This window comes from Haemaphysalis longicornis, unplaced genomic scaffold (genome assembly GCF_048455015.1).
Source record: "Haemaphysalis longicornis isolate Haplotype H1 unplaced genomic scaffold, Haemaphysalis longicornis Haplotype H1 scaffold_12, whole genome shotgun sequence".
Classification (NCBI taxonomy): Eukaryota; Metazoa; Arthropoda; class Arachnida; order Ixodida; family Ixodidae; genus Haemaphysalis; species Haemaphysalis longicornis.
The window spans coordinates 119,250,972-119,277,521 of NW_027526225.1; the positions used below are offsets into that span (position 1 = coordinate 119,250,972).

The 26,550-nt window shown below is 46.0% G+C and overlaps 2 protein-coding genes across 4 annotated transcripts in view; one reads left to right on the plus strand and one right to left on the minus strand.

Moving 5' to 3' along the window:
• LOC144163403 (lactadherin-like) overlaps window positions 1-26,550 on the minus strand; it is a 186,824-nt gene that overhangs the window by 112,500 nt on the left and 47,774 nt on the right. Inside the window, exon 1 of one of the 3 annotated variants that reach the window (XR_013320909.1) lies at window positions 1,590-2,093. The exons of 1 other annotated variant lie outside the window; for it this stretch is intronic. The gene's annotated coding sequence lies outside the window, so the exon portion shown is untranslated. Of the gene's footprint in view, window positions 1-1,589; window positions 2,094-26,550 lie in introns of those variants that run through there. One more of the 3 variants, XM_077694382.1, reaches the window with a different exon arrangement.
• On the plus strand, window positions 23,954-24,938 carry LOC144161820 (uncharacterized). Its single transcript, XM_077692416.1, has one exon. The coding sequence runs from the start codon at window positions 23,997-23,999 to the stop codon at window positions 24,936-24,938; it is 942 nt and encodes a 313-aa protein (XP_077548542.1). The 5' UTR covers window positions 23,954-23,996.

Below are 26,550 nucleotides of genomic sequence, written 5' to 3' on the forward strand. Positions count from 1 at the left end.
AGAGATCGCACAAATGAGAACGCACGCACGCGCGATTTGTTTTATTCGGTTTTTGACTGCAGTTGACTGCTATTTCCATACTATGACCGAACACGGTTATCGGTCACTCTTAGTCTCATAAAACATTAACAACGGCGAAGAGGATGAGGAGGGGCAAGCTTTATTCACGGCAAAAAAAAAAATTAATTTCGACGCTGCAACCATATGACAGAAAAAAAATGGTACAAAAATTTTGAAAATTCCTTCCAGCCGCTCTGCTACGCACCTTGCCACAATAAAGTCGGATTCCCTACTATGCTAAATGCATTGCTGGGGTAAAATTCTACCTGGGTGTGTGTAAGAAGCCTTATAGTAAAGTGTAAAGGTCCTAGGGTTTTTCATAAATACCCTCTGAAGCAGTAGCGGTCCCAGGGACTGGTTTTGGGGGGGGGGGGGGGATTTTTGTTTCTTTTGAGGGGGGGGGGGGGGCGATTTTTTTTTTCTTTTGAGGGGGGGGGGGGCGAATGAAGGACCGCCCCTCTCCTTGCGCAAATTCTGCGGAGGAGGTTATAACCATGCAGGCATGTACGCGTAATGTGGTGTAACCCGCTTGCGCACAAATCACCGTGATTTGTGTTAGCGACACTCTGGTTTTTGGCGCCCCTTAGGTGGTGCAACGGCGGCTCAAGCACGCATTTCTGGCGTTCACAACACGCTTGCGGCCTCGCACAAGTGGGATTTAACCTCACGCAACCAGTAGGCTTAAAAAAAAAACAAAAAAATAAGAAGCTGAGGACCTCTTTTGGGGGGGGGCGCACCTTGGGACTGCTACTGCTCTGAAGACCCCATGTTTCATCAGAGAGCGATATACGCCGACCCCTTCTTAAGTCGGCTTCACCAGTATACACAGTTGCGCTGCCGGAAAGAAATTTTTTAGCGCACTATAGACAGTTTTACTTGAAAACCCATAAAAATGCGTGTACCATTTGCAGCGCCATACACACAGCACCCTTTAAAGTCGTCTCCACTGCTGCACATAAACGAATTGGTGCGAAGACATTTCGGTGTGCGCAGACATGAAAATTTATGAAACTGTGTGTGTGACTTTGTGAACCGCCATAGGCCGATTCCCTTTAAGAAAGGCGTGACTACAATACACAGGCGCACTCCTGAGAAGGCATCTTTTCGAAGACAACATGAGCAGTATAATATGTGAAAATTAAGACTCCAAGTATCCCTACGCAGCGCTGTAAAAAGGTCACCTTTAAGGTCGTCTTTATTGCTATGCACGCACGCATTGCTAGGAAGAGATATTAAAGACTATATATGCAGTCTTTTTTTTTTTTAAATAGGAAGATCCTGGGATATCTAATACCACAAATGGGCCCATGTCACCTGCGTGTATTATCATTTTTTGTCGTTTTTTTATCGATACTAAACGTACCAATTACCTGCGTTTGCCCTATTATGATGTTGCACATGGTAATTGGACCAGTTTAATTACTTTGCAGATAAAAGGCGTCACAATTTTCAAGAAGTATAGCAAGCAGATGATAGGGGCCCTAGCAGACCAGAGCAAGAGAAGAGAAAAGTTGTAGCGCATGTCTCACCTCGTCCAGCGATGCAGACGACGCTCAAGCAACTACAAATCATGGGAAAGGAGACAAGTCCACCGAAGAACCAGCAAACGCACACGGAAGATGCTCACGCAGTTCTCACCGAATAGAATACACCAGGTGAAAGGCGTCCAAGCAACGTAGCACGCTAAGAGCACCGATCGAGCCCAGGAAACGGAAAACTTGGCGGCCAAAGGTCAAAGGTCACCATAGTAAAGAAGTCACTCGCGATGTCACCTAATTAGTTCACAACGTTACGAGCACCGTCCGAAGCACACGCGAGGCGCACTCAAAAGTGGCGACGACACCGGGTCACCCGCAAAGTCGTCCAACCCGCACGGGACGGTCACTCGAGCGCCGATCGACGGAACGCACTCCCGCCGGGTCTCTGTTGCACTCGGCGCGCGCGCGTATTGGCGGCCGGGGACAACTTTTCGCATCAGCTGCTGGTAGCGGCGGTGGCGCGAAACGCTCGAGAGCCACGCTTCCAGAGGAGGCAACGGGGGTGGGAGGAGGCTCCGCGAAACCGCCGCTTGGAGGAGCGCCAACGCCTCCACGGCGTCCGTGACGTCATGTGACGTCACGTAGTTTCTCTTTCTGCCCTCTTGTCTCTCTCTCTCTCCCCTTTTCATGTTCATACTCTTCCTTCTCTCTCGCCCAGTGTTGCAGACGAACTCTCATTTATTGTACCCTCTGTCTTGTGCTTTGCTTTTTTGTTCCCGGACATGTTTCGCCTGGTGCCCGACCACGGCCTAGAAATTAGGCCAATTAGAAAGCACTCGCTGGAGGGCCGTGGGCTCGCTGGACGCATCGTTTGGCGCGAAGTGGATGATACCGGCGCGATAAAGGAAGACAAATCACTCGTCGAGCTGCGGCGTTTGTATTGCGGCGCGTGAAGCAGGGTCGTTTGTAAGAAAACGCAGCCTGTTTTCGTATCTGTAAACGGCCGTACCTGACGCTCGCGGGCAGTTAATCGCGATAAGAAGCTAACATCACGCGCGCACATGTGAACCCGCGCTTGGGGTGAAAAAGAAAGGAGTGAACCGCTTTCCTGCCCTGTTTCGTTTCTATCTGCAATCATGCAGCGTTATACCACAGTTCCATTTTATGTATCCGTTCTTTTGTTCGTTACCTTTAGCCCTTAATTCCCTTTTATAAACATGGCCACGCGCGCAGCAAGAGAAAAACAAAATCTGTTTGCTTCGTGCGCCGGTCGGCTTTACAAAAGAACCTCCATCCGCTACAGTATTATACAAGATACTGTCATCATCTAAAAATGAAGGGGCTGAGAGCTGCCCCATTTGCAAAGTTTAGAAAAAGAGATAGAAAGAAAAAAACGTTAATTTGACATGCCAGCATGTCCTTTTGCTACTTGTGATTTAAAAGGTGTTCGGAAGACTGAGTGCAGAGATGTTTTGACTGGCAATGTCGAACTATTGTCTGCACGAGAGTAATTCCTTCGGGTACACACACACACACCCACACGCACACGCACACACGTAGGGAGAGAGAGAGAGAGAGACGAGATAACTCTTTAAGGTTAACTGGAGAGGGAGGCCAGCCGTAACGGCGGCGGCGATCACTACGCCTCATGAGGATTATTACACTAATGAGTGCTGAATGTGGGATGTGAGATTACGGAGAAAACAATAAGAGAAAAAATGAATACATATATATATATATATATATATATATATATATATATATATATATATATATATATATATATATATTGTCACGAAGCCAAGGACGACGCAGTTGTCGTGAAGGAGAAACCAGTTTATTGGAGCAAACTTGTGCTCGAAGCAGCGGTCAACAAAGTGACTTGCGTCGGCGAGCGTCGCAGAATCGAATGTCCCGGCGTCCGCACTGCAGGCTTTTTAAGTGCAATGCACTTCTTAAGCGACCCTGAACCTGCGTCCACCGGCGATGTCCGCATCACATACCCACGTGGGGGATTGGCCAGGAATCTCCTCGTCTTCCTTGGCAACGGGGGGAGATGGGCGCGCGCTGCCTGGCCGCTGACATGGCACATACCCACGTGGGGGATTGGCCAGGAATCGGGCGTGAGAAGGGCTAATGCACCCGCTTAAAGGAGTACTGACACGAAATTTCAAAGCTGAGATCCGCTCTAGCAATCAAGTACTATGACAACACAAATAGGTGTCTGTGAATAAATGCATCTTTCTTTCTTTGTAGTTGTGTGTGTGTGTGTGATCTCTCTTTCGCGAACATTACCGAACCGCGCAAATTCAACTCGTGCATTCCCACTTTCACATTCTTCCCCACGGGGAAATGCGGGGAATTTTATCTTTCGGCGCGCGTGGTTCTCGAAACGTCGATTCGCATTTAGAACATAGTAGATCCAAGAAGATTATTCTGGGCTGTTCACGTTAGATCGGAATGCTCTCCCTATCACAACAGATAACACATGCGGCACAGAGAGAAAGAATGGAACACGTGCTTCCCTTGGCGCAGAGATAACACAGACCGGTGCAGCCGGGCGGTAAAAGCAAAACACAAATAAACAAACCCAATGTATGGTTCACGGCAATATATTACTTCATATATATATATATATATATATATATATATATATATATATATATATATATATATATATATATATATATATATATATATATATATATATATATATATATATATACATATATATATATATATATATATATATATATATATATGTGTGTGTGAAGTAATGGCACGCAACAATAAAATGAAACAAATAGGACAAGTAAAAAGAGTAGTACAGAACGCCACAAACGAGTGTAGATGTAATCACGCGCGCAGTTTACGAATCACAGAATTTTTTAAACTCTAGAGTCCCGCAGGAAACCCTGCAAAATTTTTGTCCCTAAAGATGAATAATCATTGTTGGCCCAGGGTGCGAGAAGGTGGCACAACTGAAGTATGGCTCCACGAGTACCCAGTCCTAAAGCAGCAAATTAATTGATTTGATTTGATTGATTGAAGGGTTTAACGCGCCGAAGCAACGTAGGCGATAAGGAGCGCCGTAGTGGAGGGCTCCGGATTAATTTTGACCACCTGCGGATCTTTAACGTGCGCCGAAATCTCGTACACACGGGCGTTTTTGCTTTTCGCCTCTATCAGAAAAGTAGCCGCCGCGGCCGGGAATCGAACCCGCGTCCTCGTGCTCAGCCGCCCAACTCCTTAGCCACTCAGCCACCGCGGCGGGTACGGTAGCAAATTGGAACGCTTGCAGTGAGGTGTGTTATAAACTTAAGAAGGACTTGCTGCTGGGCAGGTTGGTCTGAACTGTGCGACATGGTTTTAGCGCTACAAATGGACGAACACAAGAAAGAAGACAAGACAAACTTTTCGCGTAATTGGAGCTGTCTGTAGTCGGGGCTGGATACAAAGAACGGTGATATACTAGGGAGAATGATTTGCGAGGCGTGGGTTTGCGATTGCTTTCCTTAAAGGGGCGTGACTGTCAAGACGTATTTCTGAGTCTCGGCGGATGAACAGAGGAAGCTGGCTGAAACATTGTTTTTAAATCGTAGGACGGAGTGTCCTGATATCCTGAAGTGTGCTAAGAGAGTAAAAAACTTCGCCAAGTACGTCTCTACGGAGAACTTGGTATGCCTGCAGCTGAAGGTCGCCGCGTGTTCAATGTGAACTCAAAAAGCAGATACAGGCTTGCGCTAGGGGAGTGGCTGTGGTGAATTATCTGGGGCACCTATACTCGGTTACAACTCAAGAACGGCACCACCTCATGTAGTGTATCACTCCACCAAAGAGTCGGACCCGTGACGTCAGTGCGCACGCGTTTTGAAAGGGGTTTGATATGAATGCGTGATATCGTCTGCCTTGTCTCACGCAGTTTGTTTGTCGTCACTGGAGTCGTTTATAAGCATATTAAGTCCACAAAATCACGGGAACGGCTCACGCCATGTTAAAAATATTCCCAGTAACGCCCTACTCCGGCTACGGTGATAAGGCACAGCGGCAACTTCCGGTGCCGTTCTTAAGTTGTCACCGAGTATAGAAGGGAGATTCTCACAGGAAAGGTTTAGCTGTACTAGCCCAGAAGGCGCTCAGGGGGTGTTCTTCACTCCCCCCTCCCTCGCCGTCCTGCTTTTCACTCCCCCACCTGCTTTTGGTTCATCGCTAACGAAAGGCGTATCTTTCAAGACAATTCGAAACTTTGACGTGTTTTGTATCCGTCGACGAGACCTCAAGGGTCCCCCAAAAAGTCTTGAAGGAATTATTGTAATCCTGTGTAAATTATGCCTCAGGTTCCGCAGGATATAGTGACACATAGCAACCCTGAAGGGGTGGTAACGTCCATGTTTGCGGCGGTCGAGGACCGAGGTTAAGTTCCGGGATATTTTGTTTCTTTCCATCTTGAACCGAAGCTTGGGTTAAATATTTCAGGCTGTCTATTAACTCGTTGTATATTTAGACACGTGAAAGGTTTGGTGACTTTTAGCTACCTGGCCACGGAGCAAGAATACTCCGTGTTACTGCCAGAGGGCGCCATCAATCAAACGAGGCGTTCAATTGCCCCACCAAGCATTTCTATGCTTGGTAGCGCTGACCATATTGCCGCGAACCATGCAACGGGTTTGCTTGTGTTTTGCTTTTACCGCCCAGCTGCGCCGGTCTGTGTTATCTGTGTTATCTGTGTGCCAAGGGAAGCGCGTTTTTCCTTCTTTCTTTCTGTGCCGCATGTGTTATCTCTTCTGATAACGAGAGCGTTCCGAACTAACGTGAACAGCCTTGAATAATCTTCTTTGTTCTGGATGTAATTCGACGGTTCCAGAAACACTCGCGCCTAAAGATAAATTCTTGCAGAGCCGACGCCGAGGCATTCGAATCGCCGGAGCTCGCCTGCACACGTCACTGTTGTCTGCTTCTTCGCCGCCTGTGTATTCTTTGAGTTAGGGGAGCACAAGTTCGCCCCAATAAACGTGTTTTCCTTGAAGACAACTGCGTCGTCTTTGACTTCGTGACAATTTGACAAACCTAACAAATACACGTAGCTTGCTCAGTCTCGCGGGCACAAGCAAACACAGAAGGCCAGACACTGCAGAACCAAATTGCTCGCCACACGGCAGCTCAACCATGGCAGAGATACTTCAAGACAGGTTGAACAAGTAAAGTCAGTGCAGTTTATTTCACTCCTTTGCAAGAGTAAGACTACGAACCCTGCGTGATGAAAAGGGCAGCACACCACTTACGCACCTACGTATGCCCTCGTAACAACGAAGTCGTCCGGACAGGAAGTGTCTTCATTATAAGCAGCACTTGCTAAATAGAGGATCTCTTCTTAGTGCACTGCTGCGGGACCATAAAATACTTTGAATAAAACGAGATTTAGAATGAAGCCATTTCTTTTTATAACGAGGGTGCACAGATCCTTTTTTTTCATGAATCGAGGTGTAGCACGCACGATACCACTGGTCAAAATAACTTACATACTTGCCCTAATTGGGGAAACCATTTTATCCTCGGACTTTGCAAGCGGTGTTTTAATTGGAGTGTCTGGTAGGAGAAACGCACAGAAAACCATTGTGTGTGGAAATTCTATCCAGGGCAAGTGCTGATCTTATCGAGTTTTTGGAGGATGAAAAAGTGTAGCTTCCTAAAACTGAGGACACTCCAACTGCGCAGATCGAACAGCGCAGCAAACAAACGCGAGTCTCCTGCAGAAGCGGAGAATGTCGTGCCATAAACGCGGTCGGGTCTGTCTCTCGCGTGACCGCAAAAATTGACCGCAGGTACAGGAACGATCGAGATGGGCGTGTCGAATGACACGGCTGCGGGAACTACTGCGCCGCCTTCAGCGAGCTGGAGTGGAGGTACGGTCTTAAACGGCGACATCTCGCCAGGCATCTGACCGCGCCGTGTGTTAAAGAGGAGGAGGAATAAACGCGGGTGGCCTCCTAACTCAAAGCAGGAGCCTGTTTTCTTTTTTTTTTTTTTTGTCGTCTACCGTTTGTTGCCTCTCACTAACTAGCTATACGATTGCCTATTGGTCTTTTCAGTGCACAAATCTTCATTTCTCCGATTAATGTTTATCACCGTCCTTATAATCGTCAACACCACAATCATCATCATTATCATTATTAGTATCATGGAGGTCACCTCACCACAACTCTCATCATCATCATCATCATTATTATAATCCTGTTTATTTCCCCTACAGGGCGAAGGCCTTCTCCATACACTGCAAACCTCTCCTATCTGTGATGCCCGAATCCATTCTTTAGCTTTGAATTCTTCTATTTTATCGCTACGGTCGAGTAACAAGGCCCTGCAACACTTTTTCAACTTTTTTCTAATCTTAAATGCTTGCAGAACGCAGTCACGCAACCCATCCAGTACTTAGATTAGGGGGCTGCAAAGTACCTCAGCGAAAAATTGCTGCCCTAGGCAAACAGATAACATATAAACTTGCTCAAAAGATTTTTCCCTCTTTCCCGTTCTTGGCGTTCTTCGGCCGCTGGAATTACGTCATTACGGCGGTGTAGCGGCTATTGGCCGGCTTTCTTTCAGTAGCAGCAATGGACGCATTCGATGGCCACTTTAAAAAGAGAGCCCCGAAAGCAAAGTATAAAGTGAAGGCGCATCTGCTGCGACGAGCAAATAACGCAGCGCCGCTCCGTGCTGGCGATAACTACAGCTTTCGCAGTGCTTCGAGACGCGGAGGTGCTGCAGAGTTCCTTTAATTGTCTCCGCCATACTTCTATAGTCCCGTCTCTCGGTAGCCAGTATCTTCCCCTCACGGTCCACCTGTTGTTACTTCTCCGCAGTGCATGGCCAACCCAATTTTACGATGCAGACGATATCGTGGTTTTCGCAGAGCGAGCGGGTCCGCAGTGACGATGGGCCTGCTGTGTGAGAGTAAACTGGCGAAGTCTATCTGCCGTTCCTTCTATCGGCCGCCAAAGGGGGCAAGTCTGCGCTGCGTGGACAATATGATGATGATGATTATTGATGATGATTGCCATTGGTATCTCCTTTGTAGCGGGGTGATGACGTGTCATCTTACCAAAAAAACGCAAATATACCTATGTTTTACCCTCTTCCTTTAATACTAGCGCTGCTCTTAGGGCAGGCACAAAAGCTTTTCACGCAAAAAATACTTAATTTTTCTGTTAGACCGGGTGTGGTTCTGACTGTTGCCGCAACTGCCGCAATAACTTTAAAGAATGACGTCTTTTCACGTCTCAGTCAACTGAACTGCGTGACACACCATTGCTTTACGTCCATACATCACGATATGGCTTTTGCGTCGGTAGTGTGAACGTAGCCTCACAGGTGGTAGCTGTCCTAGGCAAACATTTCCCTCTTTGCTTTTAGTCCACCAGCATTTTAATCTTATTTTCGTCCCCTCGACAGCCTTGAAGTGAACTGCCTCTGTGCTACCCTTAAATCCTAGGGCTTCAGGAAGCCGAATATTTCCCTCATTCATATTTGGAGGGATACCCTCGCATTCTAACACCATGTGTCGCATAGTTTCTGTTTCATTTCTGGAGACCACGCACACCCCATCATTTTGTGAATACTTCCCCACAAAGCCCTTAGTTCGCAAGCACCCTGCTCTAGCCTCAAAAAGCAAAGCATATTTAGCTACACCGCAACGCTCCCTTGCGCCAACCGTCGACTCACGTATACCCTCAAAACCCAGATCGCCCTACCTCCTCCCACCGATATAGCACACCTTATTTCCCTTTTATTTTTCGTTAGTCCGCATTTCCCTCACCATAAAGTACGAGCGAAAAAGCGACATTTCATTAACTATCATGCAGTTGGGCTCGCTGTGTATGAGGAGGGAACACGGCAGTTAGTAATGCGAGGCGAGTCAAGGATATCACCCTGGCTTTTATGGGTGGCCTGTGTTTGTGAATGGGCCGTTTGCAACACCGCGAGGATGTGACCCCTGAGCACTATGACCGCCTCCCGTTCCTGAGCACTGAGGTGAGGAACGGCTCCTGCCCTACGCAACTTCCCACCTCAGAAGGACTTGTGATAAGGAGTGAGTAATGACGCATTCATAGCTCATTGTGCCTTCTGCCAGTACAGATGTACTCTTTACAGGATTTGCTGCGCCACTGGCCCAGTTTGGAACGTACACAAGAGACGGCGGGCTGCAGGATCGCGAAAGCAACGCCTCTCAGTACAACTCCGACCTCTTCCTGTAGGCGCTGAAGAACGCATCCGCTCGCTTGCTCGCTCAGCCACGCTCAGTCACTCACTCCAAATTGCACGCACTGAAACAAATACCCGAAAAAAGCCGCCCAGCCCACGCACTCTTGCCCCCACAGCGAGGCGCACAAACAAAGAATAGGGGGGCAAGCGCTGTTCTCCAAAGGACACACTTCGAAGGTGGCAAACAGCTGTACACATAACTTCTGTCCAGCCTCTGCAGCTGCGCGCGCCACGCCCAGTCGACGGGGAGAAGGGACGGTCCATCGTTCGCATTTCGAAACGCTACGTGAAACGTCAGGAGAAATAAAACAAACACAATAGAGTCGAAAACGAAGAAACGGATGAAGGTATAAAGAGACCGCCTTCGCACAACCGCGGTGGCGCAACGAGTGCGGCCAGCCATCGCCGGTCCCTCGTTTCCCCGAGTCACCGCAGGAGGTCGAAACACTCGCGACGTCCCCTTTTGAGAAACGAGGTGGCCTTTCGCTAGCCGCTGGCCGCAACCTGGCTCGCTGAGGTTCGGCCGGCACGAATAAAACAAAGACGGCAACCGGAACGGCCGTGGTAATTGGCTTTGGCAGGTCTATCTTAACGCTGAAGTATAGAAAGAGAGGTCCGAGGTTGGCTGGGGGGAGGAACACGGATTGGAGCCGGGTGGCGCTCGCGAAAGAGAAAATAATGCCGCGAGCCTCCGCATATTTCTCTCCCACCTCGGCTTTGCCGCTTCCGTCGACGTAATCATTCTTTCGAATTGTGCTTTGACGTTCCGTGCTCGCTCTCGCGCCCAATATAATGAGAACTGACAAATTGTGTATCGCTGTGTAACAAAAGTAAAACAAGAAAACTTGCCGTGAGGAAGAAGAATTGCTGGAAGACAAAAAAGGTTGCTGTGAAGGAAAAGAAGAACGAACCACTTTCTGATTGCCGACATAGCGCTGACATGCAGAGAAAAGGGAAAAGAACAAAGAAAAAACGTATTAACCTGTGGTTTGTGTCAAAACTAACCTTTGCAACGTGTTGGCATACCGTAAGGTGTTACAACGCTGCCAGCCCTGGATGCGGGACGGTAACGAATGTTTGGCGTAGGCCCCGAAAGAAGCAGGTGTTAGCTAGCGCGCTCATTTGTCCTTCATGGTTTGGAAACCAAGCATTGACCCTAGCCAGGCGGCAAACAGGTTTTATCAAGAATGTTCATTTGTCATCGCTTGAGAAATGGAGGAGATCTCGATCATTGACACGCTACATGTTACCTCTCGCAACAACGCCGGGACCCCGAGCCTAACTGAGACAATACGTGGGGCGCAGCGCACGCCAAAACTTTACACGGAACCTCGTGGTATGTCCCCCTTCACGTCCGAGAGCCCTGACTTATCATCGCATCGTTAGCCCGTCGTCTAGAGGAGGACAAAAAAGGCAACATGGGAACGGGATTTTGCTTTTTTTTTTTTCACGATGCATTTTTTTTTTCGTGGTGCGCCCACCCGCTCTGTCTATTCCTGTAGCGACCAGCGGTGTCGCTCGGGGCGAAGGTGTTTGAACCTTTGAAGGATGTGTTCACATGTCCGTATGTCCGTAGCGGCACGTAGAGAAAAATCACTAGCAAAAAAAAAAAACGCCTAGAGAAAAAACGTCGAGCCGTTTCACGTGATGTGAGAGACGTGAACATCGCTTGTCTCTAAGTAATGTCTACGAGCTGTGCCGTAAAGATTTCTGCAGCTGAGCTTAGTGTTGCTGAGTGTATGGCCCCCCGAAAAACGCAAGAATTCAATATTTCTTCACGAATAGGCTTCATTCTTGCATAAAAATCAAAGCTCATTTCGTAAGAAAAAGATGATTAAAACGCGAAGCTTTCGCGCTTGCAACGGGAGTCAATGTCAAAGTCCAAAATGTAAAACGTTCAGTCCGTAGACGTCGGCTTCGTAGAGCGAGAGAACAAGGTTCTATTCCGACCACGGGAAGCATATTTTTTTTGCTTTTGAGGCGTTTGATGTGCCCTTGCGGAAATCCGTTGTCTAAGTTGGCTTCCCCAACTGCGGTTTGAGCTTAAGAATATGGATTTCGTACTTTGACTTTAGATTTTGAAGACATTGGCTATTGAACATAGAAAGCTTCGCGTTTCAACCATCTTTCAGTTCACCTACGATCGTCATCATCGCCAGTGAAAGCTGGCTTTCCTGGAGTGCATTTTGGGGTAACGTCGCCATCAATGAGGCATATGAAGCTTCGCTTTAAAACGTGTGAAGCCAGCACAATCGATGTCAAGCTTTGCACTGAGCTCCTGTAAAGTGAGCTTGCTACCTCACGCAAATGCATTCCATAAAATACATTTTTGCATGAAAATACGAAGGCCCTTTAGTGAAGGCAAGCGTGGCATAGGGCGGGAGAAAGTTAGATGGGCAGATGAGATCAAGAAATTCGCGGGGATAAATTGGTTGCAGTTAGCAAGGCCTTTGCCCTGCAGTGGGCGTAGATATGATGATGATGATGATGATGATGATGATGATTATGACGACGACGAAGGCCCTTTTGAAGCTGAGGCGGAATATTGCCGACATGCCCCGGCCCCGCTTTTCGCCGACAGCTTCCGGCCACGCTGTTGGTCGCACTAATAAGGAGGCACCGCGTCTTTCGCCAACTGACCCGACTAACGTGAGGCTCGCGCAGTAAAAAGTCCGGAGGCCACCTTAGGAATTCTGATGAGTTGTAGTGCGGAAGTACTAACGCTCACTCAATTGAATGCCACTAAGTGCTCTTTTGGGTTCACCGCTACAAGCAATATTTCAGTGTTGCTGAGGGGAATATCCGCGGTGTACTCGCGTGGACGGCTAATTGTCACTACTGCCGAGATAGAGGCCGCAGACGATGTAGATGTACTCCATAGCGGTACGGTACGTACTGCCGCGTAGACAGTGCTACGAAACATGTCGCAGAAATGGCCGGTTTGTGATCCGTTTTTGTGCTCCAAACTCCGCAAACACCTTTTTCGCTCAGAGCGCCAGTTAATGCTTTCGCATGTGCTGGCCAATACACATCGGCTGGTATGTGCTCCGCGTAGCAACCAGCGGGAGGTTCAGGAGCCGTTTTGCTGCTGCAGACGCTTTCACTCGATGCTTTTTCTTTGAATTAATAGGCTTGAAACCCCTAAATGCAACAAGAGAACGCGTGGAACGGCCTATGAATGCGCTGCGAGTCACTTTTACTAATTGTCCCATCCCGTGTCTGTTGGTGCCTCGTGACAGTAGAAAGGTGTTGCGAAACCGCAAAGCACCGTGACATGACCGCATGCCTGATAGCTTTCCCGCCACGCCTTGTGCGCAAGGGTGAACGCACCGTCATGGTTTGGTTGCCCGCGTTTGTTAAAACTTCCAATTTCGCCGCAGTCCCCGCCATAAAAGTTGGGCAGGCATTGCAGAATCGAGCAAACGAAGGTTTACTGCGTGAATACGATATACCCTGCACCTCTGCCCGTGCGTTCGCTTGCATTTGATTCTTCCACATGTGCGAAATAAGGCGAGCATGGCATATGCAATTATATTAATCCCAGATCACTCGCTTGTGCAGCCCGCTCTACGAAACAGACAATTCCGTCCTCGGCGTTGTCACGGGTAGAACGCTTCACCAACCACCCGAGAACGGAGGGGGGGGGGGGATTCATGAAGATTTTTATTATCACAGCCAAGCTTATAAGCTCTTATTGTCAAAGTAGCTCTTAATGCCACCGACTTCACGGGCATGGTGTGAGAAGAGGAGGGGTGAGGGGAGGCCTGGGGAAGAGGTCGAACGTGGTAGCGGACGTCACTGGCTATAAATGTGACTCATATGGCCGAGCGGCCTGTTGCTGACGGGACTTAGAAACACCAAGTGACGTCCCGAGTAATACCTTTACCGGAAGTGATGTCAATTTTAGTCACAGTAGCAAATGAACTTCCATAGACGTCGTGACCCGGTACATCTGTGCAAAGTTTGGAAAGCAGCTGTAAGTACGTAACAATTTGATCGTACGACCTAGGTGGGACAAAAACAGCGGAGACATTTCCCTAATCGTCTTGCCTTGGAAGGCAACGAGGATGCACGTGAGTTGGCTAGGAACATACGTATGTACGTATGTGTATGTATATACATATGGCAGCCTAACATTATCCCTGAAGAAGAAAGTGTATGACAGCTGCATCTTACCGGTACTCACCTACCGGGAAGAAACCTGGAGACTCACTAAGAGGGTTCAAATTAAGTTGAGGGCGACTCAGCGAGCAATGGAAGGGAAGATGATAGAGGTAACATTAATGGGACAAGAGGAGAGTGGAGTGGGTCAGGGAACAAATGCGTGTTAAGGACATATTAGTAGAAATTAAGAATAAATGGACGAGGGCAGGGCATGTAATTCGAAGGCAAGATAACCGATGGTCATTAAGGCAAACAGAGTGGATCTCTAGAGAAGGCAGGCGTGGCAGGGGGCGGCAGAAAGTTAGATGGGCAGATGAGATCAAGAAGTTTGCGGGGATAAATTGGTCGCAATTAGCACAGGACAGGGATTTATTGGAGATCTGTTAGAGAGGCATTTGCCCTGCAGCGGGGGTATACAGGCTGATGATGATGCTGATGTGTATGTATGTATGTATGTATGTATGTATGTATGTATGTATGTATGTATGTATGTATGTATGTATGTATGTATGTATGTATGTATGTATGTATGTATGTATGTATGTATGTATGTATGTATGTATGTATGTATTGTGAGCACAGTCTCTGTCTTATCGGATATCGTGTCCTGCAGTGGTCAATCTCACCACAACCTGCACCATCCAGGAACACTCCCATTACCATCATCACCTCGCCGATGGCGCGTTCGTTTTGGGCTCCATCTTGGCTGGTCTCACACCAAAGCCGGTTGCACCATTGCCTTGCAATAAACGCTTCACCACCAGGACCCCTGGTCGACGTCTCTCAGTATGTATGTATGTATGTATGTATGTATGTATGTATGTATGTATGTATGTATGTATGTATGTATGTATGTATGTATGTATGTATGTATGTATGTATGTATGTATGTATGTATGTATGTATGTATGTATGTATGTATGTATGTATGTATGTATGTATGTATGTATGTATGTATGTATGTATGTATGTATGTATGTATGTATGTATGTATGTATGTATGTATGTATGTATGTATGTATGTATGTATGTATGTATGTATGTATGTATGTATGTATGTATGTATGTATGTATGTATGTATGTATGTATGTATGTATGTATGTATGTATGTATGTATGTATGTATGTATGTATGTATGTATGTATGTATGTATGTATGTATGTATGTATGTATGTATGTATGTATGTATGTATGTATGTATGTATGTATGTATGTATGTATGTATGTATGTATGTATGTATGTATGTATGTATGTATGTATGTATGTATGTATGTATGTATGTATGTATGTATGTATGTATGTATGTATGTATGTATGTATGTATGTATGTATGTATGTATGTATGCGTGAGCAGACGACTGCTAACCTTTCGACAAGGCACCGTACGGTCGTCATTGGCCCGCCTTATAAAGGGGGTAGATAGGTCCAGAGATGGGGGGGAGCAAGAGAGAAAGAATGAAAATGAGACAGGAGGGTTCATTAGAAAGGAGGGAGTTAGCAAGAGAGAAGCTTGTTCAGGGTGTTCTTTTCACAGGAAGGAAAAGAAGGCAAGTGCCAAGGAAGTTATACATTATCGGTGTGCGAACCGTAATGCTACTCTATCTTGCCGAACCGGCACATTGAGCCAGAAATAAGTGAAGCCGGAGAAATCTATGCCCAACCGGTGTCGCAGACATTTCACATATTTCTTCAGAGGCTTATAGCGTAAAAATGTCGTGTATCGAACTTATAATTCTGCTACTGCTCTCGTTTCAAAAGGGCGTGCTGCTGTCAACAGATTACTGGCCTTTCGCAAAAACACCGCTGTTTTTTTTTGGTTTCTACCGCTAATTTACCAATTTCGTTGGGAAGTCTACTATCTTCTGTTGGATTCTGCATTATATAGCAACACCCGGCGGCATGTGTGCGGCGGAGCAAACGCTGATCCGTGCGCATGGACTCATCGGCCATGGATTTCTCACAAAGGGGAGGATACTTGCACTGAGCAGTTACCAAAGCATACACTTTAAACAAAGCATCGGTTGACACTGAAAGCCTAAGGCTGCGAACGAATTATCCTAGGGGGCGAAAGAAATTCCTCGGGGCACTGAAGTCTGCTTCCAGGCATTGAAGACAAGAGCATCGTTGCTTCTACAGACGCTACTTATCAAATGCGAATTCACTCCTGCACTGTGTTTGAGTCTCTTTCTTGGTTTTCGCTTCTTCATCTTTTGGCCAGAATTACTTCGACAGGGAGACTTTACACACTTCACGCCACTGTTTCCCCAGAATAGGAGTTCTCCGTGGCTGGCACGCAGCTGCTTCACTCACGTGCCGTCACGTTCTCCTGCCACTCACTATGACTTCAGCCCCAGATGCTCTGAACTAACTCGCGTCCTGCCGCTGGCAACGTGCTGAGCGGACGCGGTGAACATTCACGGGGCTCATACTCTGGAAACCCAGGCTCATACTAACTGATACGTGTTTGCATATTATCTGTGCCGGACAACAAGAACAACAACGACAACAACAACAACTGCACAAGAAGAAACAACAACAACAGCAGCAGCAGAGATGACGACGACAACAACAGCAGCAGCAGCAGCAGCAGCAGCAACAACAACAACAGAGACGAAAACAACAACAACAACAGAGATAACAACAGCAGCAGCAAATACGACACCGACAGAAGCAGCAGCAACAACAACAGAGACGACGACAACAGCAGCAGAAAAGACGACAACTACAATAACAGCAACAACAATAACAACAGAGACGACAACAACAGCACGAGCAAATACGACGACAACAACGACAGCAGCAGCAGCAGCAGCAGCAGCAGCAGCAGCAACAACAACAACAGAGACGACAACAACAGCAGCAGCAAATGCGACAACAACAACGACAGCAGCAGCAGAAGCAACAACAACGACAGAGACAACAACAACAGCGGCAGCAAATACGACAACAACAACAACAGCAGCAGCAGCAGCAGCAGCAGCAAAAACAACAACAGAGCCGACAACATCAGCAGCAGAAAAGACGACGACAACAACAACAACAACAACAGCAAAGACGACGACGGCGGCGGCGACGACAACAACAAACAATTACACCTGCTTTGTGAACAATGGGGCACTTGTGGCTTTCGTCTTAAAATTGAATCGGTAGAGCGTATTTGTGGCGTTTCCATGAGAATTTTTTTCTTCTCACGGCTACAGCCGATTAAGAAATTGCCACCTGCTTGCCTCGCTGCAAATGTCCTCGAAAAACGATTGTCTTCTGCCACCCCCGCCATGTAACACCCACCCCTCTCGTGCCTTTCCTTGTTAAATTAAATTCAATTGTCGCGCGTTCCAACCACTCGAGCGCCGCCTGTTGGGAAAATGCGCGTCTTTTTCTTCACCTTTTGTGCTTCGCTGTGAGAAGCAGCATGAGGCGAAATCTTTTTTTAAGTGTTTGCTTTCATCGCCCTCTCTGCGACACTGTTTTTAATGCGTTTTCATTTGCTACCGTAAAAACCAATACAATATGTGTTCTCAATTAAAAGAACGCCCGTAGTATCGGTTATGTACTTACATTTTGTGTCGAATACGCACGAGGCCTCTTTTTTTAGCTGAATAATTGGGGCATGTACGAACAGCGCCGCCAGTTTTATTACTTTGGAAAGGTTTTTCCTATTGACTGATTATGGGGTTTAACACGCCGGCTACACAGCCGATGGGGCGCGCCGTAGTGAGGGCTCCGGATTAATTTTGGCCACCTGGGGATCTTTAACGTGCGCCGAAATCTCGTACACACGGGCGTTTTTTTGCGTTTCGCCTTCATCAGAAAATCGGCCGCCGCGGCCTGGAATCGAACCCGCGACCTTTCGCTCGACTGTGTTGCGCGGATAGATGAAGACGGAAGACATGTCGGTGAAGACAGCGCTTCGACAGGGGCGACGGGGAAGGGGGCGGGGACGATGTGGATTCAATCCAACCAACGGAATACCCACCCTCTGGCCTTGCTCAGTACCACGAAGACGCAAGTCTCCAGAATGATAAGGCGAACTGCAAACCGACGCGCCGGAATGAGAAAAGAAGATACTTTGAAGCTGGTGTGCAGCTTGGTAGTGAGTAGGGTATCATACAGTCTGCCCTACTAGAACATGAACTTTTCGGAAGAGCAACAGGCCAAAATATTTAAAGAAAAGCGTACAAGACGGCACTAAGGCTACCGATGTACACGTCAACAGAAAAGCTACTGGCCTTAGGGGTCCATAACACATTTCAAGAGCATAAAGAATCCCAACTCAAAGCCCCGACTGAGCCGCTGATGCAGACCCCGACGGGTAGAGCGCTCCTGCGCCAGCTGCGGTGCACGGAGCAAATCAGCGAAATTTCCAAGACAACAGACATTCCTGATGACATCCGCCGGAAATTCCACGTCGTCCCAATTCCCTAAAACATGGTCCCCAACCTCAATCGAGGCAGCCGCCAAGCACGAGCGGATTTCATATGCCGCACATTCTCCTGCAAGAACAACGCAGTGCACGTGGACGCAGCCACACAAGATCGCACGAAAGGACGAAGGGTGGCTGTAGTCATAGACTCAGACCTACATATGGTCACCTGTGGATCGCTACGTCATTTTACCATGACGGACGCCGAGCAGCTAGCTATAGCTCAGGCAGCGGCGGAAGGCTTCCGGACGGGACGGTCATTTACAATAATTTCCGACTCGCAAGAGACCTGGTGACACTTTTTGAAGGGACGAATAAGCTCCTGCACACTCCCACTCCTTGTACTCCTGCAGGCTCAAGGTGGCGTACCTCAACACCCTGAGCATCCACCTAAGATTCACCGCAGGATCCTGTGCCCAGCGCGATCGGGAATAGCGGGAAACACAGAGGCGGACAGGGTAGCTCGAGGCTATACTACCAACCGAGCACCCGATGATTCCGACCTCGAAAAACCTACGCCAGTCCCTTCGGAATACTCGGCCACATGGGCATACTACAGGGGTATCAGGAAAAGGTACCCTCCGCCACACGAATCCCTGACCAGGGCAGAAGCCACTGACTGGAGACAGCGGAAGACAGGCACTTTCCCTAACCTAAACGTGCTGAGTAAAATTTATCCGACTCGACATGCAGACGCGTGCCCACTGTGCCATCACTACTTTCCATCAGTGGGCATATGGCTGCAGCACAACAGGCAACATGCTGAGCAATCCTTTTTGCTCTGTGCTTCAGGTTTTTCTGTGCATCCGTCTGGCACCGGACTATCTTCAATGGACATGCGCGGAACACGGACCGGGGCCTGCTCTGCAATTGACGGCGCCTGTCAAGAACACCACGTGCGACACGGCTGAATATCGCTTCATAGTGCCAGCGTGGCTATCTACTGCTGTGACATCACATCACGTGCCGTATTCAAGGGCTGTAAGAGCACCTCTGGTCCCGTCGTTCGCCAGTGGGCATGGCTGCAGCACAACAGGCAACATGCTGAGCAATCCTTTTTGCTTTGTGCTTCGGGTTAGTCGTCACCATCTTCCTTACTATATACGTAGTGATGACCGATTTTTAGTGCTGCTGCCCTGCTCACTGTGTGTTCATTGCTTTCTTAACAGTGTTGCTCTGTTACCAAGGGATCTTTTGGCATGTGGGGATATTGAATCAAACACAGGGCCTCCTAAGGAAGATATTTTGAAGGAAGTGTTGGAAGGCATAAAAAAGCTTACTTCTGTCGTTGAATGCGTTCAGGAATCGCAAGTAAATATTGAAAGAAGAATTTCAGGTTTAGCTGATCGCATAGACAGCCTCAAACACAAATTGAATGAACTTAACAGTTTGTCTACCGAGTTTAAGAATATGAAGTTGTCAACATCAAAGCTTGAAAAGCAGGTTTCAACGCTTATTGACAAAGTAGATGACCTTGAGAATAAAAGCCGCAGAAATAACTTAATCATTTAAGGGTTAGAGGAGCCCTCTGAAGAAAAGTATGAGGATCTGAAACCAAAAATACAGGAAGGTATTTTTGAACAGAAATTAGAAATAATGGTAACGGGCATTGAAAGATGTCACAGGCTTGGCAAAAAAAAAAATGACAGGCCACGACCTGTGATCATAAAATTTCTTGACTACCGGGAAAAAACTAACGTTTTGTCGAGTGCACTTAAATTAAAGGGAAGCGCATTTTCACTGTCTGAAGACTTTTCCAAACGAGTTCGAGAAACACGGAAAAAATTGTGGAAAAGTTCAGAGGAAGAAAGACTGCGCGGCTGTAAGACCAGACTAGTTTATGATAAGCATAAGGTTGATGACGTCTTGTTTGCATGGGACGAAGGAAAAGGGTCACGCTTAAGGCTGAACAAAAAATCGACTTGACAAAAAAACAAGCACTCCGGCCCATTAAAAATACTAAATGTAAATTGTAGGAGCGTTCTATAAGGCCACTGAATTAGAAGCATGAATACTTTCTCATGATCCAGCTATTGCTGTTTTGACGGAAACGTGGCTAAGCGACTCGGTTTACGATAGTGAGTTTCTTCCGTCTGGCTACAGCGCATACAGAAATGACCGCGGTAGTAAAGGCGGCGGTGTTTGTGTACTTTTTAAAGAAAACCTTAAAACATCTAGAATGGCAGATAACCAGGAGTAGAAGGTATTTTTTGTAAGGCTTGCCACAACGATGTCCGTTACATTATAGGAGGTGTTTATAGGCCCTCAAACGCTACTCTTGATGTGTTGAATGAATTGCAAAATTATTTGAAATTGGATATTAAGTATGATGACCGGATTATTATGACACGAGATTATAATTTACCCAATGTAGATTGGAAAACTTTTGCCTTGAACCAGAGCGACCCCTCGGGTGAAGCTATGCTTGATATTTGCTACAGTTTTGACCTTCTTCAGTTAGTTGAAGGCTACACAAGAATTCAACGCACCGCTCAGTGAACCCTTGATCTTTTTTTCGTTAACCAGGCAATTACACCTAAAGCAAGTACTGAGATATTTCCTGGAATTTCCGATCATCATGATGTGCTATTTACTCTAAGTGACACATTTTTCGACAATGAAATCAACCTTTTTATCTCTCCCTAATTTCGATCGTGCAGATGATACTGCTATTATAGATCTGCTTTCATTTAACTTTGACGAAAATGCGAATAATAAAACTGATGTACATAATTTATGGAACTGGTTTAAGGACATTGTCAAATAATGCATAGAATCATTTGTGCCTCTGGTAACTAAAAAAAACCGAAGCGAAAAAATCCGTGGATTTCTCGGGTGACACTGAGGTTAAGAACGCAAATAAAGTGTTTAAAGAAAAAACGAAGTTTGAACGTAACGTATTCGGAACAAAGTGCCAAACTTTAGGCAAAATTGAAAAATCAAATTCAAACAGACAAGCAGGGTTATTGTGGGGAGTCCTTGCCGAATTACTTGACGTCGTGTCCCGAGAAATTTTGGAGGAGCATTTCGCCCACGTCGAAAGAGTGTGACGTCTTTAATGTCGGCGGTATTCTCAAGCACGACAATGCTCGAATTGCAAATGCTTTCAACGATCATTTCAAATCGGTTTTTTTTCTTGTGACAACTCCGTATTACCGCTTTTTGAAGCGATTTCGCCGCGAATGCGCGATGTTGTTATGAGTGAACAGGGCATATTGAACATGCTTGTGAACCTTGATATCAGAAAATCTTCTGGACATGACAATATCCCTAACACATTCTTAAAGAGATACGCTGAATGTATGTCGAAGTACCTCCATGTTCTTTTTACAAAATCTCTGCGCGAGGGCCAGGTTCCGGACGACTGGAAAACAGCCAGAGTCAAGCCTGTTCATAAATCAGGAAACAAGCAGAGTGTCAAAAATTATCGTCCTGTCTCGCTAACTTCAACCGTTTGTAAACTTCTCGAACACATTATCCACAATAGTATTTCACACTTTCTGGACGAACATAACATCTTAAACCAACATCAGCATGGATTCAGGCAGGGATTTTCAACAATAATACACGACTTCGCTACTTCAATTATTAATGGCAAACAAACAGACGCAATTTTTATGGCATTTTCAAAAGCTTTTGACAAGGTTTTGCACAATAAATTAGTATAAAAATTAGAAAAAATTCCCGGGAATGATCAACTTATTAAATGGATATCGTCCTACTTGAAAAACAGGGAACAATTTGTAGTTTTTAACAATCATTCCTCTCACAGGGTTGCCGTTGACTCTGGCGTCCCCCAAGGGTCGGTTCTGGGTCCCCTTCTATTTATTTTGTTTATTACGACATAGTAAATGATATCTCTGTAAATATTAGGCTGTATGCGGACGATTGCGTTATTTACTCCGAAATCGAATCCCCGAAGGACCAAGTTTTGTGAAACGAGTCGCTAAACAAGTTTGTTTTCTGGTGCGAGGCTTGGCAAATGTCAATCAATTTTGAACAAAACGGTGTACATGTCTATTTCTCATAAGAAAAACAAATTAAATTTTCAATACTTTACAAACAATGCCATTCTTTCCGAGGTTCAAGCCTACAAATATCTTGGGTTGTGGATAACGAGGGATCTTATAATGACAAAACACATTGACATAGTAACTTCCAAGGCTAATCAGAAACTGTTCTTTTTACGAAGGACTTCGAAACTTTCACCTCCATCCGTCCGTATTGTTGCTTACAAATCGATAGTCCTGCCCATGCTTGATTATGCCGCGGTGATCTGGGATTCATTTACTCAAATTAACATTCATAAAGTAGAAAAAATACAAAGAAGAGCAGTTCGCTTCAACTATAACAGTTATGCACGAACCTCGGAAACTGAACTGTTAGTCAGAGCTAACTTACCCTCACTTTCAGAAAAAAACCGCATATCCCGATTAAAATATCTATATGGATTAATTAATGGGCATTACAAGATAGATATTGGAAAAATTATTTCATTTTCTTCAGGTTACGCCATTAGACAACGTCATTATCATACAATAACTCCGTTCCGTGCCCGCAATAATTGCTTCAAATATTCTTTTTTTCCCTAGAACTGTGCAGGATTGGAATAGCTTAAATAACCATCAAGCCACAAAACAATCTTTAGCATCCTTTGTCGCTGGTCTACAATAGCAGAGAAAATAATTTTGCTTGTGTGCTAGTTTTGTTTCATTTTCGTAAAATGAGAGTGATGTTTCATCTGTACTATTTTGTTATGTTTGTTCACGTTTGTAAAAAGCAAGTAATGGTTCTTTGGTTGCCTTGTGTTTTATGTCTGCCTACTATGTGAAATGTGAGTGACTGTTCCATCTGTTTGCCTGGTGTTATATGCTAATATTCTCGTCTTTTGTACTCACCTGCTAAAATCCCTCCAGGGGATTGCAGTACCCGTAAATAGACAAATAAAAAAAAAATAAGGAAAATCCACCTTCTAAAACACCACACGGGGACGCCAAAGCACAAAGGCTATCCCCAAAACCAGAAACCCTAAGGCGGAGCAATGGGATGCACTGCCGGCAAGCGACTGATGTGAAGACCAGACCGGTCTGATTCAGCGGGAACGCAAAGCAGCAGAGGCCGTTGGAGCCCTGGAACAAGGATACCACCCCTGCTGACCCCGTCGGGAACTGTCGCACGTGGCACAAGACCCCGGTGGAAAGTCGCCCAACCATTAAAAATATAAATAGACGTTTTCCCTCCATTTAACGTGTACACAGCGTCACATAACGTTTATCCCTGCTTCCCCGTAACATTTCGTTGGGTGTGTGGGGTACAGGCAGACCAGGCGACATGCGCCAGCCCCGCTTTTTTTTTCAAGTATTCTTTTGCTGAAATATTTGCAAGTATGCAAAGTATGCAAAATTTTTTGTCAAGTATCTTTTGAAATTTCAGCCGGACAACTGCTGAAATTTCAGGCTGACATTTCAGCCGGACTTCCTTCTTCTGATGCGCAGTGCCGGCTGCGCATCGACGTCATCGACGGCGATATCAGCCCCCGGAGAAGATATAAACAACTCGCCACCACGACAGCCTTTCAGTGGGCACGGGAGCATTCACGGCTTCACAGCTGACATGTCGCGCTTCTGCGCTTTGCAGGTGCGTAAACAGTACTCATTATACGCTAAGAAAAGCGATAATCGTTTCCTTTTTCTGCTCCCGTGCCCACAAGTGCTTTGTGAAGTTGCTGGTGAATGTGTATCAATGGCTTTGTTGTTGCTGCGTTCCGGGGACGTTGAAACGAACCCGGGGCCGCCTAAAACTCGCTCTGCAGCCTCTGTAGATGTGGAATCCTCTTTAGACGTGGATACTTTGCCTGACGAACCATCCGAACAAATGAATGTTATCTTCCAGCTTCTTAAAGACCTACAGTCACGTTCTGTGGAATCCTCAGAGCGCCAAGCTGAGATTATTGCAGATGTAAAGGCCATTCAGACAGGTATTGGTCAGATTGAAAACAAAATTGGCTGCATTCAATCAAGGCTAGATGCCTTGGAAGAAAAAATGGAAAAGTACGAACCCATGGATCAACCTATGACTACCACGCAAGACTCGATTGAGACCTTATCCACTCAGCATGGCGCTCTGCAGTCCCGCGTAGATGAATTGGAAGACAGATCTCGGCGGAATAATTTGTTATTTCATGGTATCTCTGACTCTCGAGAAACATGGCAACAATCGGAAGACCGCATTAAACAAGCCCTGACAGGTGTAGATGATGCGGAATCTATTAACAATTCTATCGAACGTGCGCATCGCTTGGGAACGTTCATGCCAAATAAGTGTCGCCCAATAATAGTTAAATTTTCCTCCTATAAAATGAAAGACAAAATACTTTCTGCTCGAACCAAGCTAAACGAAAAGGATATTTCGGTTACAGAAGATTTTTGCCCCGCCACACGTTATGCTCGCAAACAACTTATCGACTTTGCGAAATACCAACCTAATGCTTTACAGTATAAAAAGCTTGTCCTGGATAAAAACAATACATGTATGATCCGCAAACCGAAAGCGTAACAGACCACACTAAACAGGTTTTGGATCTTAATCAGTCGACCTCTGAAACAAGTCCCAATGCATAGGATTGCGCGAGGGGCAGTGGATCAAGCTTATCTCATGTGTCTGTCCTGTTTACTAACATCCAAAGTATAATGAACAAGCGTGATTCCTTAACTTCGGCAATTGACACTTGTAACGCTGATATTGTAATACTCACGGAAACTCGGCTGCAACCTGAAATACACAACCATGAAATTCTATCGCATGCGCACCGTTTTTCGTTTTATCGTTGTGATCGTGCACTTCCCGTAGAGGTGGCGGGGTCCTTCTGGCAATTATAAAAGACTTCCAATCTCACTGTATTCACGTTAACACTTCACTTGAAATCGTGTGGGCTATTGCCGAACTCGGTTTTCAAAAAGTTTTGATCGGTGCTTGTTACCGCCCCCCTTATTCTTCCGATTTTGTCAACGAGCTTCATGACGTCATTAACACGGTTTTTCTACGCTACCCCAACTTGTCTCTCTTTTTGCTAGGTGATTTCAATATTCCAAACATCACCTGGGCGACCACGCCTCCAACTATGCATCCGTTTACAACACTAGGCAACGATTTTCTAAACATTTTTTCTGTTTTTTCACTCACCCAAATGATTGCACAGCCAACAAGACTAACGCAAATTACTGCAAACACTCTTGATCTCGCCCTAATGTCTAGGCCTGACCTAGTTTCGGACATGACACTCTCGCCCGGCTTGAGCGACCATTCATTGATATCTTTCCGCATCGACATATCGCATCCAAAAGCATCTAAAAAAAATAAACTATTCGTGATTACAAGAAGGCAAACTTCTCGGCGATTAACAACGAGCTATGTTCATTCCTTGACCGTTTCTTAGAAGGTTTCGATAAGCGCAGCACACAATCTAACTGGGACATATTTCTTGCCACGGTTCATGACTTATCTAACCGATATATTTCTGTGCGCAGAATTATTGCTAACCAAAATGTACCATGGTACACCTCACACATAAGGCGTCTTTCTAACAAGAAAAAACGCTTATATAAATTAGCGAAAAAATCTGGAAACGCTAATCGATGGGCTGCCTACAAATCGGCTTCTAATCAATATATAACAGCAATAAAGACTGCCAAAGAGAACTTTTTACGGAATACGTTGCCATCTATGTTGTCAACTGATATTAAAAAAAATTTGGCGCACTATTAAACCGAGCGAAAATGACACTATAACCCTTGTTCATATTGTGGGAAATACAGTTCACCCGAATGATTGTGCGACCATACTTAATGAAGCTTTTACAGCGAATTTCTCGGTTCATTCAAGTAATATTGTACCGTCCTTACAACAATTTAATTACCCTAGCATGCCTCCAATAATTATTGAACCAAGTGGCGTTGCTGCCCTAATAAAGTCGCTAAAACCTTCTTCGGCCCCCGGTAGTGATTTAATTAATCCCAAGTTTTTAATAAGTACTTGTGTTTACTCGACTATTATACTCACCATGATCTTTCAGCAGTCCCTCGAAACTGGCTGCTTGCCTCTTGATTGGCAGGTCGGGAAGCTGGTTCCATTACATAAATCAGTTAGCAAGCACTCTCCTTTGAATTAC